This window comes from Mytilus californianus, unplaced genomic scaffold, assembly GCF_021869535.1.
Source record: "Mytilus californianus isolate M0D057914Y unplaced genomic scaffold, xbMytCali1.0.p SCAF_10, whole genome shotgun sequence".
Taxonomy (NCBI): Eukaryota; Metazoa; Mollusca; class Bivalvia; order Mytilida; family Mytilidae; genus Mytilus; species Mytilus californianus.
In genome coordinates, this window is record NW_026262582.1 from 4,386,437 (window position 1) to 4,405,971 (window position 19,535).

At 31.9% G+C, this 19,535-nt stretch overlaps 2 protein-coding genes across 3 annotated transcripts in view; one reads left to right on the plus strand and one right to left on the minus strand.

Annotated features, from left to right (window-relative positions):
• The window catches only part of LOC127717485 (uncharacterized), a 42,242-nt gene extending 35,741 nt beyond the window's left edge, over positions 1-6,501 (plus strand). For both annotated transcript variants that reach the window (XM_052223152.1, XM_052223153.1), the window contains 3 exons: positions 3,198-3,307; positions 4,351-5,117; positions 6,328-6,501. In XM_052223152.1, coding sequence (XP_052079112.1) covers positions 3,198-3,307; positions 4,351-5,117; positions 6,328-6,371 — 921 coding nt within the window. In that variant the 3' untranslated portion in view covers positions 6,372-6,501. The remainder of the gene's footprint in view (positions 1-3,197; positions 3,308-4,350; positions 5,118-6,327) is intronic.
• Positions 6,502-6,634: 133 nt separating this feature from the next.
• On the minus strand, positions 6,635-18,799 carry LOC127718646 (perlucin-like). The gene is made up of 4 exons (XM_052224698.1): positions 18,761-18,799; positions 17,758-17,845; positions 16,119-16,335; positions 6,635-8,593 (listed from the first exon to the last, which is right to left on the minus strand). Exons 1-4 carry the CDS (start codon positions 18,797-18,799, stop codon positions 8,566-8,568), a joined length of 372 nt encoding a protein of 123 aa, XP_052080658.1. The 3' UTR covers positions 6,635-8,565.
• Between the last annotated feature and the right edge of the window lie 736 nt (positions 18,800-19,535).

Sequence of the window (19,535 nt, forward strand, 5' to 3'; positions counted from 1 at the left end):
AATGATAATATTTACATGCCCAAAACATTTTATGAGTGGCAAACTGCTAAATTTTCCGGAAACATTTAAAAGAATTTTAGTATTCATTACTATTGAGACATGATGTATTTTGGCATCCATAATAATTAAAGAGCATACTTGCAAATTGTTATTATCAGAAGGTATATGAAATAAAAGCATGTGTCTAATGGGAATATTTCTGAGTTTATCAAATTCAAATAAGCAAACATGAATCATTAATCGTAAAAATTAAATACATGTTATACTATGTCAGATAGCAATTTATGATCAATATAGAAAATGTCTAACTTTTTATGCTTCGTCACGTTTATTTCATACAACTTCATAAAGTACATAAATATTCTACAGTATCAACATTACAATAACTAATGAACGTTTTCACCATCATTTCATTTGTATGAATTCGGAAACTAAACATTTGAGTCCAAACTGTCAGAGATTCCAAAGTGATATCAAATAGCCTAATATGCTTAATGTGTTAAGTTTAAATGTTAACTCTTGACACGATATTTGAATATGAGTAACCAGTTCTAAATCAATCATCAACCTTTGCTTTGAGATAAATAGGTATTCGAGGATACAAAGCAAAACTTCACTTCGTTGTTCTTATTTAGCAATGATTTGTTTCTGTCATTTCTAAGGCATAAAATATATTTTGGTAAGTAAAATCACTAACACGTTCTTTGTATTTCATGTCTTAAAATACTTTTTTAACACGTCTATTTGAGTTCAATTATCAAAATGTTATCATGATAAGCAGGCGGTATGCCTATAAAGTACATTTGTGCATTGCAAATGAGCATTATAAAAATAAGGAGAGGTGGTATGATTGCCAATGAGACAACTATCCACCAAAGTTCAAATGAAGTGGATGTAAGCAATTATAGGCACCCGTACGGCCTTCAACAATGACAAAAAAAATCCATACCATATAGTCGGCTATAAAAGGCCCCGACATGAAAAATATGAAACAATTCAATTGAGAAAACTAACGGCCTAATTAAATATTACATGTAGTTCATTTCCGGAAATGAAACTCATAGTATCATTCTCTGTTCAGTATAAGCATGTGTTACTGATAAAAAAAACAATAATGACAAAATTTAATGAACTATGTTTTGATCTAAAATGTTCGTGTTTTCTGCATGCAGTCAATTAGGTATGGCTTATGTATGTTTTGTAATATCCATTGCTGTGTAAAGAAATCTAATACAATCTGATTGTTCGTTTGAATGTTATTCAACTGTAATAATTGATTTCTGATATAAAATATTTGTTAAGATCCTTTAACTAAAAGTGAGTAGTTTTTAACCTACACACCACAAGAACATCCTTTGAAGTACAGTGCTAAAGGTTCGATTGTTCAGATATTCCGATGGTTGTAATTGATCTTCAAGAGAAGAACAACATTTATCAGGCCAATTTTGATAAATCTGGAGATAGCGGAATCCAAGGTGTTAACGAAGCAGAAATGTCAATCCAAGGAAGAGTTCATACGGTGTTTAAATCTAATTCCTTTTTTTCGATTGACTTATTCATAACAAAACTAAATGTTTCTATCAAACTAGCATTGGGATCTTTAATAATTGAAAGGATAGAAATGCAAGTAAATGTAGCCAATGTGATATCAATAACAATAATTCGATGAACAATCCGTAATATTGGTTACAAAAATAAACATGGAAATATGAGCTATATCACCCAGAAAACAAAACATTGGGCAACACGACAAAGGCTTAATTCATGGTTGTCTGGTGAAGGTGAGTGGTACCTGTTCCGCTGGTGCAACGGTCGTTTTCATCAAGCTATGTTGAATGAAATCTATAGATATAAGATTTATTTGTGAAAACAGTTTCCCGATTATTACGTTTTTACTGAGTGGGAATTCGAATGGCGGGTGGTACATGGAAAGCAGGAGACGGTTACATATTTTTACGTTTGGAGGACGTGTTTTTCAAGAAACAATCGGCATTCACATTGGAACCAACTGTGCTCCTCTTCTTGCCGACTTGTTCCATTATTCATATGAGGCTGACTTCATACAGGAACTTCTTAGAAGTTAGCAGTATCCTTTAATTTCACATTCCGCTATATAGATGATGTTCTCTCACTTAATATCATCTATCCCATCGAACTTGAGATAATGGATACAACAAATACAGTTAAGTCTGCCTCATATCTTGACTTACATCTAGAATTGACAATGAGATCACCCCCAGTTTTTGGTGGGGTTCGTGTTACTCAGTCTTTTGTTTTCTATGTTGTTTTGTGTACTGTTGTTTGTCTGTTTGTCTTTTCTTTTTTAGCCATGACGTTGTAAGTTTATTTTTCGACTTATGAGTTTGAATGTCCCTTTGGTATCCTTCGCCTTTCTTTTACCTGTCGATCACCCATTCTCGGTCCGTTTTGAGTTTATTCCCTTTGTTTCTGTTTGTTACCTTGATTTGTCTCTGCGTAACCGATTTACGAAACATCCATGAACTATTGTCGCTTTATTAGTCACGAAAAGGAAAATATTACCATATACACTTTTCATAAGGTCAACTTCTTCGTCCTGAACTTGCATGAAATATTTGCCACTGGACCTTAAGCAAAAAACAATCAATCAATCGAGGTCGACTAGGTCGTGGCGACAGTGTACTTTAAAAGTCAGGACAAGATCTGGTCTTGAACATCTAATACAGATATTTCTTTGTTACACAAGTGTTGCAAGCCTACAAGTGTCCGTGGCATTCTTTGCTTAAATAGCATTTGGATATATATATATATATATATATATGGCTTCAAATTTTCAACAAGTGGCTTGTTTTCTTTACATCTCGGTAATTGTTTTTTTACAAAATTTCATAATCAGTTTGCATACATTTCTGTAACCTTACTTCAATATTTTTATTCAAGTCCATGTAAACATATATAACAAGTAGGCATTGTCATGGTCACGATAGTTTAAGATAAACCAATACACCTTATCGCTATTTGTCCGCCATTGCTAGACATCATACAGGTTCCCGTAAAATTTTAACGTCAGAATAAAAAATGTCTGACGCCACAAACGAAAAGTGATTGTTATGTGACGTCAGTAGTTCAAGTGATCAAGCGTCGCAGATTCCCAAATATCGATAAGGTCTATTATAATCGAAAATAATCTATTCAATATATTTGTATGATTTTTGTAGAATCAACCAGACAGACAAGCTATTCTACGAGAGAGTCCCGTTTGGCAAACTATTGAAACCGATAAACAGATATATGACAACAAAGGATTTCAACCAGAGGACAATCACAAGTAAGAATCAAATTGTCGTGTCTTATAAATAGTATCATATATGCATTTCGACCATCTTTTGATTGATTTATTTTTATCAAACAAATTATATTTTGGAAATGATAAATAACGGTTATAAATCCAGTACAAGTCTTTATCAAAGTATTGGAATCGTTTGCAATCATTTTAATATAATTCTTATATGGTTTGAATATTAGGGAATACGTTTATATGATTGGTCGAGAGGACTTCCGGTAGTGGCTCTTGACGTTATTTATTTTTCGATAGACGACGTTGACCGAACTACTTTCTGTAACCAATGTAAACAAGATGGCGGCGAGAATAACACAAACCGGCTCGACGTTAAAAATATTTATTTTCACTTCGCGTTCATCATTAAATTAAATGATAAACACAAAACATTCATTTGATAGATAATAAGATATTTTTGTAGGTTTTTTTTCTAATAGCAACAATTTCATGGAGTACATTTTTTTGCGTTAACCAAAAAAATATATTCATGCGCAAGGCCAATCCAATGACACAAATATACAATATGCGTATGAAAGAGGTTGCGAGTGGGAAAAATAAATTCCTTATCTCCAATTTTCAAGAATCATAAGTATTAAACGTATTTTTAAAGGAATTTATTGGTGTATAAACTGGACCAATTCACTCACAAACATATCATAAAAGTCCTTCGGACTTTTATTTGTTTGTGAGTGAATTGGTCCAGTTCATACACCAATAAATTCCTTTAAAAAGGCGTTCAATCCTATAATAACTGATTGTTACTTTAGAATATCGCTGGTAATTTTGGTAAACATTGCAAATATGTAGGATTAGCTAATAGCAATATCCCAAACAATATATATTTTAATGTTATTTGTGGGCACATATATTGCCCCCCCCCCCCCCCCCCACATAAAATAAAAAAATCAAATGGTAGCTCCCTTATCAGAATTATACAGGATTATTTGTTGTCATATATTATATATATTGCCAATAGCGATGCAATATATATTACATTCCTTTTGTACTAAATTTACCCATTCTATCTACAGTGTTGTACAGAAAGGGACATTCATCTCAATCAATGTAAGTCGGCCTGGTTATCCAGATTACAATCGACCAGTTTCTGCTGCTGAAGTGACCCTTGCGGAAACCGTTTTAGACAAGCCTGTCGGTCAGATCAGTAAGACATATGGATTGTCTATGGAAAATGAAAATAGGTTGAGTAGCATTATTGAGGACAGGCAGATGCAACAGAATGGTGCAGTGATCAGTGAAACCAAAACCTCAGTACCAAGACGTTCGGAATCAGATAGAGCCGTACGAATTCAAACTTCGACACCTAGATATGAAAAGAAAGACAGTCCTCGAAAAATCATCGAAAAAACAAGGGAGACTAGCTTGAGAAGACATGCAAGTGATAGTATTATTGAAGGTTCGGTTCTCGATCGGAGATTGCATTTAAGAGATAGGTGGTTAAAAGAACAGCAACAACACATGCGGGGCGAAGTTTCGCCAAGACATAGGCAACAGAATAAACAACATGCAAGAGGTCATGCATTTCAAGCTGTGAACAAAGGTGAAAGTCCTCGTGCGTATTATACAACTGGGGAAGAATATTTACTTGTAACACCGAGACAGCAAGCACATAGATCTCCTCGGTTACAAAGTACTCCTAGGTCACCGCGGCATAATAAAACTATGCCGCCTGATGCCTATGGCACATCTTCTGGTAAACCAGTTGTTGTTTACACTGAAGGTGGGGAACCAGTAATGCTCTATCCAAGTCAACACTCCCTCAATCGAAAACGGAAGAAAGGTTTGTATTGCATAGCATATTTCATAAAATTATAACAAGTATGGTGTTCTAATTTTTGATAGTGACGGTGAAATGGCGACTTTCATATGGCCTCATCTAAATTGTTAATTAAACGAGATGTAGCTCTGCAACGACACAATGAAATAATATAACAAAAATACCAATCTCCAAGGTAAATTGAAAAGGGGAAATCTATAAAAACTGACAAATGGTACATGCATTTTTCGAAGGAAATGGTGGGTAAAACCTAGTTTTAGAGCTACCTAAACCTCCCACTAACCACAACAGTTATACGATCATCACAGGTCTTCAACAAGTGTGTTTGGACAGCACTAAAGTCCATGATTTTAACAAACACTCATTCTCCACAAAATCAATGTTTCGTGTTTTCTCGATCTAGAATTCAATGTAAATTCGAGGTAAAAGTAGTTTGTTGAAATCTCACAAATTTATCAAGAAGATCAAGAAGATACAAATCATGATCAAACGCAAAATGTGAAGGAGTGAGATCATGAGCGTCGACGGTAAGCGTCTCCTGTTATGCATTCGTCAGTCTTGTATAGCAGTCTTAACGGTAAGGGTTTTGAAAGTGTTGAAGACCACTTTACGGTGACATATAATTGTATGAATCCGCTTCATTTGGACTTTGTTGGATAGTTGTCTCATTGGCAATCATACCACATCTCCTTATTTTATATTGGATGATTACAGAAACAACAACTTGTTTTCCAGAAAGACGAAAAATGGCCTAGTTTCCTCCATTCTTTTTTTTCCGTCAATTATTTGCAACCCTATAAACTCCATCCAGGCCATTGTGTACATAAAACCTCTAAAACATACAAGACTGAAAACGAAAGTTTGAGTATAGCGGGTTACTATTTAACAGAAAAAAAACCACAAGAACGGCAACTGTTGTTGTCATTTTATTCCAAAACATTTAATAGTATACGCGTAATTTAACCTGTTCAAAATAATTCTTGTGTCAGTCATGTCTGTTATGAAAATTAATTTGTAATCATTTTCAATATTGAATGTGCATGAAAATAACAAACATAACCTTTTTCGAAGACAAAAGCACTGATGCTTTAATGAAAAAATATATAAAAGTGTCTTTACGTAACGTGAATATATTCTTTGTTATATTTATATTATTTTACTCAAGTGATTTGCTTTTTTGTCTCTAATTAGTATATATTCGTTTATTTTACAGATCGGGTTCGCCTCAACCGTTCTGGATATTTTACAGACTTGTAATTCATACAATATAACCTATTTATCTACAATATAGTGTGGTAGTATTATGAGGAACAACTTTGTGTATAAAACTTTTGTGATGTTCACCAAAATACCATAAGCTTTTCTTGAATAAACATAATAAAAGGTGTATTTATTTCGGTTTTTTCCCCAACACAACCGTTTTATGTTCAAACATGATTACACGAAAGTTGAGCAAAAACTAATGCACAATGAAACATCCTCTGGCGTTAGAAGCACAATGAAACATCTTATGGCGTTAGAAGCACAATGAAACATCCTCTGGCGTTAGAAGCACAATGAAACATCTTATGGCGTTAGAAGCACAAGGAAACTTCCTCTGGCGTTAGAAGCACAATGAAACATCTTATGGTGTTAGAAGCACAATGAAACATCTTCATGCGTTAGAAAATACATCAACGAATAAATCTAACAATCGATATTGACGATACAACATTTGACTCTATCTGTGCACAAGTCAGTTGACTGACACTAAAACTTAACTCTCATAGTTATACATAAATAATGTAAACTTTATTGCACAAATTAGATTCAATTGTGACGATCTTGACAACTTACAGAAGCAAATTCCGAGAATCGTTTTTTATATAAAACCCTACGGTAATACAGGTTGCATTTCCGTAGTTTGACTCTTATTTCTAGCGAGGAAAACAATTTGAGGCTCTGGGGGTTCCTCAAACAAGAAATATGTACATATCTAGGTCATGTTTACGTTAGAAAGTTGGACTAATGCTTTATCTCTGTATTTGAGTCAATATTGATGAATACATCACTGTGTAAATAAACTCAACATAGATACCAGGCTTACAATTGTGTACGCCAGACGCGTGTTTCGTCTACAAAATACTCATCAGTGACACCTCGAATAAAATTTTTTTAAAAAGGCCAAATAAAGTTACGAAGTTCAACAGCATTAAGGGCTCAAAATTCCGGAAGGTTTTGCTAAATACAGCTAAGATTATCTATTCCTAGAATAGAAAATCCAAATCCAAAGTATTTCGAAATTTAAAGTTTTAGTAAAAGGTAAAAAAAGTCAAGTTTTTGGAACCATCTTAACTTTATACTATGTAATACATTGTATCCTTCGTTATATTTTTCTTGGTAGAACAATTCGTGTGACAGTTGTCTCACTCCTTAATTAAAGCTACGCTATAGTGTGGGTTTGTATTATATTCTTTAATATTAACCAATCTCATTGAAATTTCATACATATGTAGCTTGTGCTATGAAGATGCGATATTAATTTTGAGACTTTCAAAATACATATCGTTCTTATGGAAACAGCAATTTTTTTTTTAAATTTAAAATTTTCAACACTAAATTAAATTTTACAGAAATATAAACTGGAATGCATTGGTGTCCGGGAAGTCTCCAAATACGATGGTATTGAAAAGAACGAGACACAAGTACGATGGCTTTTTTAATCAAATAGTATTGTCAGTAAGTTCCAATATTCCACTATTTTGTTTTGTTTTAAAGGGGCATTAGCTGTCAAATTCATTTTTACCGATTTGACTCAAATTCTCATATTTGATTTATAACATACTAAAACGTATATCCAAATTACAAAAAAGTCTTAAATAAACAATTTACAATGCATGGACTTGATAATATGCATCAACATTTCGTGTGTATTTTTGTCTAGACGTCATCTAATTCACCATCGAGATGACCTCCGAAGACTGCCGACGGTCATATAACCCGATATAAATATAAATATAAACTTAAACAGATAGTGACCACGTGCAATTGGACTTTTCTTAGTCTGTTTGATTTCATATTGTAGGTTAAAAAGTATGTTTATCATCGTTGTTACCTGTATAAGAATGATTTTTTGAGGATCGAATCAGTCAACCAAATGGTTCATCCTTGTTTCACTTTCAATGTTGACATTCTTTTTCTTTTAATAGCTGAATGCATGCGTAACCCATGTCCAGCTAAGGGGTAATATTGAAGGTCACATGAATACGGATTCAATGAGATTGAATTATTCACTTGCAAGTGAATAATTCATCAGCAATGTTTCTTAGCTTATTTTGACAAAATTGAACCAAATTGACTGCTTAAAGTAAATTATTATTTCACTATTTCACGTTCATTAATGATTGAACAAAAAAAAATGAATTTTTTTCATATCTCGTAGCTAATGTCCCTTTAATCCATGTTTGTCATATCATCCGACAATGCCCCCGTCAATATCTCTGAAAAAAATAATTTAAATGAAATTATTCAATATTTCAGTACATAATATACCGAATAGATTAGAGAATAAAATGGAGAATGGAAATGGAGAATGTGTCAAAGAGACAACAACCCGACCATGTAACAGACAACAGCAGAAGGTCACCAACAGGTCTTCAATGCAGCGAGAAATTCCCGCACCCGGAGGCGTCCTTCAGCTGGCCCCTAAACAAATATATATACTAGTTCAGTGATAATGAACGCCATACTAAACTCCAAATTGTACACAAGAAACTAAAATTAAAAATAATACAAGACTGACAAAGGCTAGAGGCTCCTGACTTGGAACAGGCGCAAAAATGCGGCGGGGTTAAACATGTTTATGAGATCTCAACCCTCCCCCTAAACCTCTAGCCAATGTAGAAAAGTAAACGCATAACAATACGCACATTAAAATTCAGTTCAAGAGAAGTCCGAGTCTGATGTCAGAAGATGTAACCAAAGAAAATAAACAAAATGACAATAATACATAAATAACAACAGACTACTAGCAGTTAACTGACATGCCAGCTCCAGACTTCAATTAAACTGATTGAAAGATTATGTCTTCATCATATGAATATCAGGCACAATCCTTCCCGTTAGGGGTTTAGTATCATACCATCATAACATATATGAGAAGAACATAACCCGTGTCATGCCAACAACTGGTTTTTAAATAAATGTGTTTAGTGCCGATGCAAAGACCCTATAAGTGAATCAATATTAACGCCAAAATATGCAATCTTTAATGACCTGACAACAGTATCGTAACTATATCCCTTCTTAATAAGTCTATTTAAAGGTTTTGTTAGCTTCAGAGGTGAATACTGACATTTTTGTGCTTTATAAAGAATATTTCCATAAAAAATTGGATGTGAAATACCTGAACGTATAAGAAGTCTGCATGTTGAGCTATATTTACGAATGATGTCCTTATACCGATGATAAAATTTAGTAAATGTTTTGACTAGTTTGTGATATCGAAAACCCTGGTGTAATAATTTTTCAGTAATACATAAATTTCTCTCGTTAAAATCTAAAACATTGTTACATACACGAGCGAATCGTACAAGTTGAGATATATAAACACCGTAAGATGGTGACAAGGGAACGTCACCATCTAAAAATGAATAATTAACGATAGGAAATGAAAAATCATCTCTTTTATCATATATTTTAGTATTAAGCTTTCCGTTAATGATATAGATATCAAGATCGAGGAAAGGGCAGTGGTCATTGTTAGTATTAGCTTTATTTAAAGTAAGTTCAACAGGATAAATTTCTTTAGTATACATACTGAAGTCGTCATTATTGAGAGCCAAAATATCATCCAAATATCTAAAAGTATTATTAAATTTGTGTATCAGATGTTGTTTCGATGGGTCTTTGCTGATTTTTGTCATAAATTGTAACTCATAGCAATACAAAAAAGGGTCCGCAATAAGTGGTGCACAGTTAGTCCCCATTGGAATTCCGATAACCTGACGATATACAGAATCTCACAAGCGAACAAAAATGTTATCTAGTAAAAATTCAAGGGCATATATAGTATCAAAGCATGTCCAATTGACATAGTTTTTTTGTTTATTGCTACTAAAAATGACCTAAAAGATTTTGAACATATATATTCACATTCTGACTTTTTAAATGCCCATTTAATTAGGTGTGTGAATTTTTTCTTAATGAGAATGTGAGGCAATGTGGTATATAGGGTAGAAAAATCAAAACTTTGAACAGATTTAAAATCACCAATATATGCATGCAATTTATCAAGTACTTCCAACGAGTTCTTGACACTCCAAAAGTAATTAATTCCACTATTTTCGAAGGCCTTATTTGAACAAAATATTATCAGGTTTTTGATTGTACCAAGTGTACTGGTAAGAAGAATAGACAATTTAGTATTGGAACAATGGCTTGAAGACGAAATGAATCTATATTTGTAAGGTGTTTTGTGTAGCTTTGGAAGCCAATACGTAGTTGGGACTTTCATTGTATTTGGTTCTGCTTGTAAAGCGGTAGCTAAAAGTTTATGTTTGTTACAGATGTCGTTTTCTGAAAATGGAGTCAGTTGGAATGTTGGTGAATTGGTGATTTCTTTTTTCAGAACCTCAATGTAAAATTTACGTCAAACAATAATAATATTATTAGCAGCTTTATCGGCCGGGACAAAAACAAATTCCTTGGCTAGTTCTTTTAGTTTATGTTTGATACGAGAAATAGGTTTATTGTGGTTATTGTTAAGAGTAAAATGTTCTTTAAGTATGATTCTTCCGTTAAAACCTTTCATTTTCTGTTCTGTTCTATCTAGTCTACTCGCAAATACCAATGTGCAATCAAAAGTCAAAAGTCTAACAAAAACATGTAACTCAAATTTTTTAGAATAAAACCCAGGATGACCTCGATTGTTCCGGAATAGTAAGCAGTTTCTGTACCATCAGCAGCTTTGTGGTCAGTTTCTATGAAATGAATATTGTATTTATCACAGTAAATGTATGTTTTTATTACTTATTTCTTTACATCTGTAGTCGAAATCTTTAGGTATAAATTCATCCGTCAATGGCATTGAATTTTATTAAATTGTTAAAAGTCTAATTATTGTCACCTTCTAAAGTATAGAAATATATTTATTAATTACTTTGGATAGTAAGAGCTCTTGAGATTACCTACATTATTTGTATTGGTTTGTGTTGCCCGATCATTTTTTCTGTAAGGTAATAATTTGACTGTTTAGATTTATGTCAAGATGTTGTCTAAGTCTTGCTATCAATGATTGAAGAATCGGCGATTGGCAATAAATTTCATTAAAAAAAAACCGGTTCACTCTTAAAAAAATACCATTCGTTGTCCGACGAAGACCTGAACGCTCATAATAGTTACAAAGAAATATACAATCACAGGCCATCATTACAATAAAAAACAGACTAGACAAAAAGGTAAGCTTTCTTCTATAGGACAGCAAATCCCAGGTTTTTCATATTTAAAATATGGTTTTATTTTTATTTTCACTTTTGTATATCAATTTTATCTAGTAGGATCTTGTTTATCTACGCAAATCAACATATTTTTCAATCTTGCCTTTAAAATTCTTGATCCCAGATCAGACTACATTAAAATATTTAGATCATCTATGATCAATCAGGTGGGTCGATTTATAATATGATTATACTGAGTGTCAATAGAAATGCAACCCACATGTATTTTCCATTTGATAAAATAATCAAACCGACAGAAATTCTTTGGAAGTTGACAAATCATTCTAAAATTTTGAAACAGTTTAAAGTTTTCCAACACCACATTTTCAAGCAATTTTCAGAGCGTTTCGATTTTTCTCATTCAAACGTTAACTTTACAAATTTCGCATTTTGAACGGACACAATAAAATTTAGAAATTTGGATGGCAAATTTTCACAATAATGAACTATAGCAAATTTTGTCAAAAAATAATGCAGATTAACCATTTCCCTTTGCATGTAGTCAAGTGTGAACCTATTTGTAGAAAAATATGTAAGCTTTGATTTTGACCACTGTAGGACTCGTCGCAAGTTTCTGAACTAAAAAAAGTCAATGTGAGGCCAAATTGTTAAGAGTAACATGTAGCCAAATGTTTACGAATGCACTGATTGAATATTTTTGTACTGTCATTCATAAAAACCTATGAGAGCTTGTAATATGATGTGTTGTATTGATTGGCACTTATTATAATTAATATTTCAAATCAAATCAAATCAAATATTTTATTGTCTTATAAACTTTACAGTTTGTGACCAACATGTATTAACACAATAAACATATATACATACATATCAAACAAACACAATAAAAACAGCATCAAAATTTATAAAAACAAACAAGTTGTTAAGAGTCCCCTGCCCTCAGTTCTAATGACTTTTTCAAGAAGGATCCTAACTTATTTGTTCGTAAAGGCGTTGATGGATTTAGTAAATAATGAATTTTTTCTTCTTCATTTAAATTATTAAAGTTATTATTTTCAGTACATATGTGTTCAAAAAAGGCATTTCTTAGTGTTTTATTATAATCACAATAGAGTAAAAAATGTTTCTCATCCTCTAGTATTTTAGAATTTATGACAAAGTCGTTCCTCTCTTGGGATTTTAAAATATCTCCCCTTTTCAATTAAGAGGGAGTGATCACTTAGTCTTAATTTAGTGATCAATCTCCTTATCTGAAAATTAGATATATTTAGATAAGATTCTAGTTTGCAATCCTTTTTAAGTTTTTTATATAGATAAAATTTACTTTTATCATCAATGTTTTCAAAATTTGTTTCAATTAAATCTTCATATTTATTTTTCATTTTTAACTTTATATCGTTTTTTATTTTATTTACATCTTTTATGTCCTTACAATTAGAAAAAATATTAAGGTCAATATTAGTCTCTTCAACAATATTTTTTGCATATGTATACCATGAATAAGTTCCAGTCAAATCTAGAGACTGTGCTTGAGAAAAAGCTTCCTTTATCAATGGATTAATATTATTATTATATAGTCTAGCTAAATATAAAAGGGTTTGTGTTTTAATAAAACATTCTATAGGCAATCTTCCTAATTCAACTCTTGCTCCTAAATTGGATGCATTTTTTCTTATTCCTAGAGTAGATTTACAAAATTTAAGATGCATATTTTCAATAGGGGTTTTGTCTGTAAAAGTCTGTAAAATCAAGTTGATTAATTTGTTTTCCTGAAGATAAGGCTCTGTTTTTGGCTCTATGAAAAGAAATATATGTATCCAAATATGTTACTTCTGAATTTTAGGTCATAATTGGTTTTACTAAAGAATCAAAAAGGTTATTTGCTACTTTTATAGGTAGATTATTCAATGATTTAGTATAGGATTTTATTGCAAAAAATACTTTTTTTGCCTTTTTTGTCAGCTCTAAGGTACTTTGTGATAAATTTCCATTACATTTTATCAACATTCCCAAAAAATTAATATTCTGATACGCTCTCTATGGCTTCATTCTCATAGTAAATATGTGATGTTTCACCATTTTGTTTGGACTGACTGAAAATCATGGATTTTGTTTTGTTTGTATTTAAAGAGAGTTGCCATTTGTTGCAATATAATTTAACATTATTTAAACTGTTTTGAAGACCCTCTTTCGATTCTGACAGGATCAAAAGATCATCTGCAAAAAGGAGGCATCCCACCTTACTATTTATAAGCTTAAGGGGACTTGAATCATTTCCCTCAAAATTTTTTACAATATCATTTATGAAGACATTAAATAAAGTGGGGCTCAGGGTGTCTCCTTGTTTAACCCCTCTAGCAGTATTAAAAAATCTGATACATAATCTTTGTATTTCAAAGATGATTTAGTATTTAAGTATTGTTGTTTTATAACTCTGTAAAAAGACCTGCCAACTCCCATTTTGCATAATTTATAAAGTAAAGCAGTTCTCCATACTGAATCAAAAGCCTTTTTCAGATCTATAAAGCAGGCATAAATTTTTTTTTTCTCTTTATGTAGATATTTATTAATCAAGGACTTCAATAAAAAGATGCTATCAGCTGTTCTGTGATTTTCTCTGAAACCAAACTGACAATCACTTAATTGTTTGTCAACAATCTTGATTAGCCTATTATTCAATATGGCATTAAAAAGTTTTGGTAGATTACTTATAAGAGAAATTCCTCTTTAATTATTAGGGTCTAACTTGTCACCTTTTTTATGTAAAGGGATCATGAAAGATAATTTCCATGAATCTGGATAATTACCTGTCTTTAAAATCAAATTAAAAACTTTTACAATAGAATTAATTATCACAGGTTGTGAATGTTTGAGTATTTCATTCACAATTCTATCTGGACCTGCTGATTTGTTTACTTTAAGGTTTGAAATGACCAGTTTTACCTCAGCAAATGTAATTGGTGCATCAGTTTCCATATTCAATTCAATATTATCCTCTAGAATGTTTAATTCACGTTCCAGTTTATTTACAAAGGGTTTATCATATGATGTTGGTGTACCCTGATCCTGAAAATGTTTTATGATTTTATTTTCATTCATTAAAATTTCAGGAATATCTTCTTCAATATTTGGTTTCTTTTTCATTGCCTTTAGAACATTCCAATATTCTTTTGGATTATTTTTAAAATTATCTGAAAGTGATTTATAAAGTTTTTGGTGATATTCAAATTTTTTCTGTTTAATCATTTTTTTTAGTTTTTTACATAATTCAAAATATTTAGGTTTTAAACTTTTGTCATTTAAGTTATTCTTGATTTTATTTCCTATATAGTTTATTTGTCTTTTTGTTTCATATACTGTATTATCTGACCATACTTGTTTAATTTTTTTCTTTTTCTTTTTAGTTGGTTTAGATATGCCTTTACATGTATTTTCTGCAATATTTTGTAAAATTTTTGTAAGTTTTTCAGTTGCACCATCACTGCCTAGTTTATTGCTATCAAAATGTTGCATCTCTAAATCTAAAATTTCCTTTCTAACATTTTCTGTTGATAGAACATCAATTAATTTTGAAAATGACAATTCTGTCCATTTGTATGATTTAATCAAATGCCATCTCTTTTCATCTAGACATTTCTTCATACATGTATCTGATATAATAGAACAATTCATATATAAGTTTATTTGAACATGATCTGATAAATATGTAAAGTCATTTGTTTTAAAGTATTTTACCTCAGGCAGGAGACTCTCACTTGCAATGGCATAATCAACTGTACTGAACCCAGTATTACACATATAAGTAAAATATCCTAGGGAATCTCCCAAAAAACGGCCATTGAGTATACGTAGCCTTGAGGATGAACATAATTCAAGTAATTTATTCCACAATGTATTCAAAGTGTTATCTTGGTTTACTCTTCTGATTTCAATATCAGTTATATAGCTCTCTGGAAGAAGGTCAATACCATCAAAATTATTTATTTCATCTGAGTCATTTTCTATGTAATCTGCTTTCATTGCAGTTCTAGAATTAAAATCCCCAATTAAAATAATTTGTCCTTCAATAGAAAATGAACTAATTTCATTTTCAAGATTTTCTAAGTCACTATCATAATGAGCTGATGAAAAAAGGGGAATATAAACAGCACAAAGATATATATCTTGATTAAGTCCAAAGAAATACTTATCAAGCTTTAACCATAATCTATTCTGGGATGACGTAGCATCTTTAAGATAAGAAATCCCCTTATAAAATTGTTTTTTAATTGTGACTATAATGCCTCCACTATGTCTTTTGGCTTTTTTTGTTTTCTTTCGTATTTTAGAGATAATATTATAGCCTTCAATTTTAAAATCTTCTGATCCCCCCTTCCAGGTTTCTTAAAGTATATTTATATCTTTATTTAAAAAATCCAGAAACATTGGGTCTTTCATCTTATCCCCAAGGCCATGTACATTCCATGAGGAAATTGACATTTTTTTATGAACCCTGTTCATTTTTAATTTTGACTAGTGCCAGTTATATATTAAACCTTCTTGTTATATTGAATATTGAAAGACTCACTCTGTCTGACAAATATAATACTCCTTCCATTCGCAATCTCCATCTGCCCATTTGCCATCACGGTTCCAGTTATTGAGAACACAATCCTCCCCACTATTGGCATTATTCGGGTCCCCCGGGATCCAGTTTTTATATGATGTAATCGGTGTTTGACTAGTTGTCCACAGAAAGGTTCCCTCTTGTTCCAAATCACTCAGTCCGAGCCAATATTTTCGTCCTTTAATAAAACACATCAAAACAATTAATGGGAAGTACAGAATTTGTCGATTTGGGTGCTCATAGCAAATTTGTGCTCGTCTCTGTTATATTTATACTTTTCTAGGCTAGGGCGATAAAGATATAGTACATTTGGTTCATACAATGTATATCATTAAAGACAATATGTTGACCTCTGAATGTCATTTGTAATATCGCATGTTGTTGGGTTGCTGTTTTATCAAAGTATACCCATATTTCATATCCGTTCCGTTCCTTTCTACAGTACGTAACACTGCACTATTCTTAATCAACTTCCAAGTAAGGACAGAAGCTCGATAAGATAAGTTCAACGCAGGACTACGGTGAAGATCGGGGAGCCTATGATCGTGCTTCGGAAAGTGTACACACAATAGTGATAGTGGAGTGTTTCGATCATGAACGGAACAGATATGAGTCTTGGTTCCAACTGGGTCCAAAACAAATGATTACAGGTATAAAGATGCCGAAATAGAAAACTTTTGTTCTTCTTTTTCTTAACTCTATTCCAGGGTTATTCAAAACAAAAAAAGGCGAAAATATGTTTTCTAAGTCTTATAAGTTGTATCATCAGTATATATTTCCTCAGAGAGAATTGTCTTATACTTTGATAAGATGTAGATTTTACCAAGATTTTTTCGAAAATATAATAAAAAGTATGGGTCATCGTACTATTTTCCAAGCTACAAGTTGTGCAAAATTGCCCAATTTTGCATAGATTATTCATGAAAAAAATATTCTTTGTGAATAAGAAGAAATCTATGAGATCGAATTTTGAAATAAAATTTGAGAAGATAGGTTTTATACTATGCTTTAAGTAAATAAAAAGAAAAAATTGTGACACCGGGCTTGTTTTAATGCTACAAGTAAAAAAATGAAAATTTCATTAATATTTCTTTATAAAAATATTACTGATATAGTTATCTCCCCTTAAATGACAAATTGATTCGAACAAAAAAAAATATTTGGTATTTTTCATAACAGACTAAATAATGCATTAAATCGCATATTTTTCTTTATTCAAATAAACAGTCATACACAGTAATTGCCCATCTGTCTCAAAATTAGCAGATTTAAGAAAAGAACTAGACCGATAGTGTTCTGCTATTTTACAATCCAAAATGGTGGTAGTTCACGATCATTGTGAACTATATATATATATATCAGTATTACAATAAATAATAATAAGCTTTTAAAAGTTGTGATTCTTATAATATTGTTTAAAAATTCCTTTATTCCTATAAGAACCACATATATTGCCAACGAATCTAGTCGAAGTTTGACGCCTTTTTACCGGCTATCTCTCCGGCAGATACAATAAGACATGTGTTCCCGATTGCCATTCGAAACTATTGATTTTGTTATCGTGTACAGCATAACATAAATCAGCCAAAACACAGCTTACCCGTTTTTAGAGTTTCTATGATTAAATAATCATCAATAGGTTTATTTGTTGGTTCTGCTAAATATCCTTCAAATGACCTGCATATTTCCTACAATATACGAAAGACTTTGGGATCACTATGAAGAATCTTTTAAGGAATTCCTAACTTGAATTTATAATACTACCACTTGATTGGTGTTGAATTAATAATGTTGCTGCTGTTGTGCTATCCATCTACGACAGTCCGCCTAATACATAGGGAAATTTCACGTGAATTTAAATGAGGGTAGGTATGCCCTTTACCGTCAGACGTCAAATGGTCATTTTCGGCTACCGTTAGTGTCAAATTGGTTAAAATTTTATCGTGATTCGTTAAAATATCCTTATCGTGATTCGTCAAAATATCCTTATCGTGATTCGCCAGAGGTCTCAAATAATTATCCGTTACCGTTATTTTTGGAAAGAATTTAACGTGATTCGTCAAAATCAGTCGATTTTTTTATCGTCATAAAGGAAATGTACATTTTACCGTCATGCACCAAAAATTACCGTTAACGTCATTTGGCAAGATTTTTTACCTTTATACGTCATGAAGGTACCCCCATTACGACCCTCTAAAATTCATGTGAATCTCACGTGAATTTCACCTCAAACGACCTTATACGTGAAACTCACGTGAAATCAGTTCATGTGGGTTTCGCGTGAATCTCATGTGAATTTTGAAAATAAGGTTATTCAAATAATATTAAAATTTTCAAATTTGATTAAAATCATGAAAAATACATTTTTTTTTTTTTTAAGTTCACGTGAAATTCATATTTATCTCAATTCACGTGAAATTCACATGAAAATATTTATGAGAGTTTCATGTATGACTTCGTTTGAGGTGAATTTCACGTGAGCAAAATTTGCCTGTGTAGACAGTGTATCGGCGCTGGCAGACTTACTATGATGACTTCCGACTACAATAATTTGGTAGTTGTACCAAAACTACGGTCGAAACCTAATCAGGAAAAAAAATTACCATAAACGATGTTGGCCATAATAAGTCTTGATGTCTCATGTTCTGTTTTCACAATTTTATCTCAAGTAAAAAGATATTGCAGAGACAATAATATCATAAGCGCATATTCTGATAGCTTGAATATACCATTCAATATTACAAGCCAAGTAGTGGCCTGTCGTTAAAATAATCTATGTAGATATATTTAAAACATCAGAAAAGTAACAGTCAACCTCTAGCTATTTATAGTACGTTAACATCTTTTAAGCTTAGAACCGAAATGTTAAAATAATGTTTATGTATTACTACAACACCTTCTGCTATTCTGTCACACAGTTTGTGTTATGTATGTATTGTATGTATTATTGATGTTGATGTAATTCAAATGAGTACCTATAGTTTATATAGACTTTGGTAAATAAGATATATATATATATTTAACATGTACCTCAGCCTCGGCCCATGTCACTTGATTATGTGAAAATAAAAAACACCATCCACTTAAACCACTATTCTTCTTCCATCCTGGGGCACAGCAAGTTATTACCGTTACACCTGTATGGAAACAGTTAGATTTTAGTTGAAAGCAGAGAGAGAGAGTAGAAGAAGCATAATGTTGTTCTTTGATATTGTAGTCACAATCAGCACCGTACTTTCGACAATATAAGCTGAAGATACTTGTAATCAACACTGTATACCACTCGTCAACAGAAATCCGTACACATTTTATTGTTCAAAATCTTATGCAATCAAAACATTGACAATCTAGTAATAAAAAAAACCATGTACTCCCAAC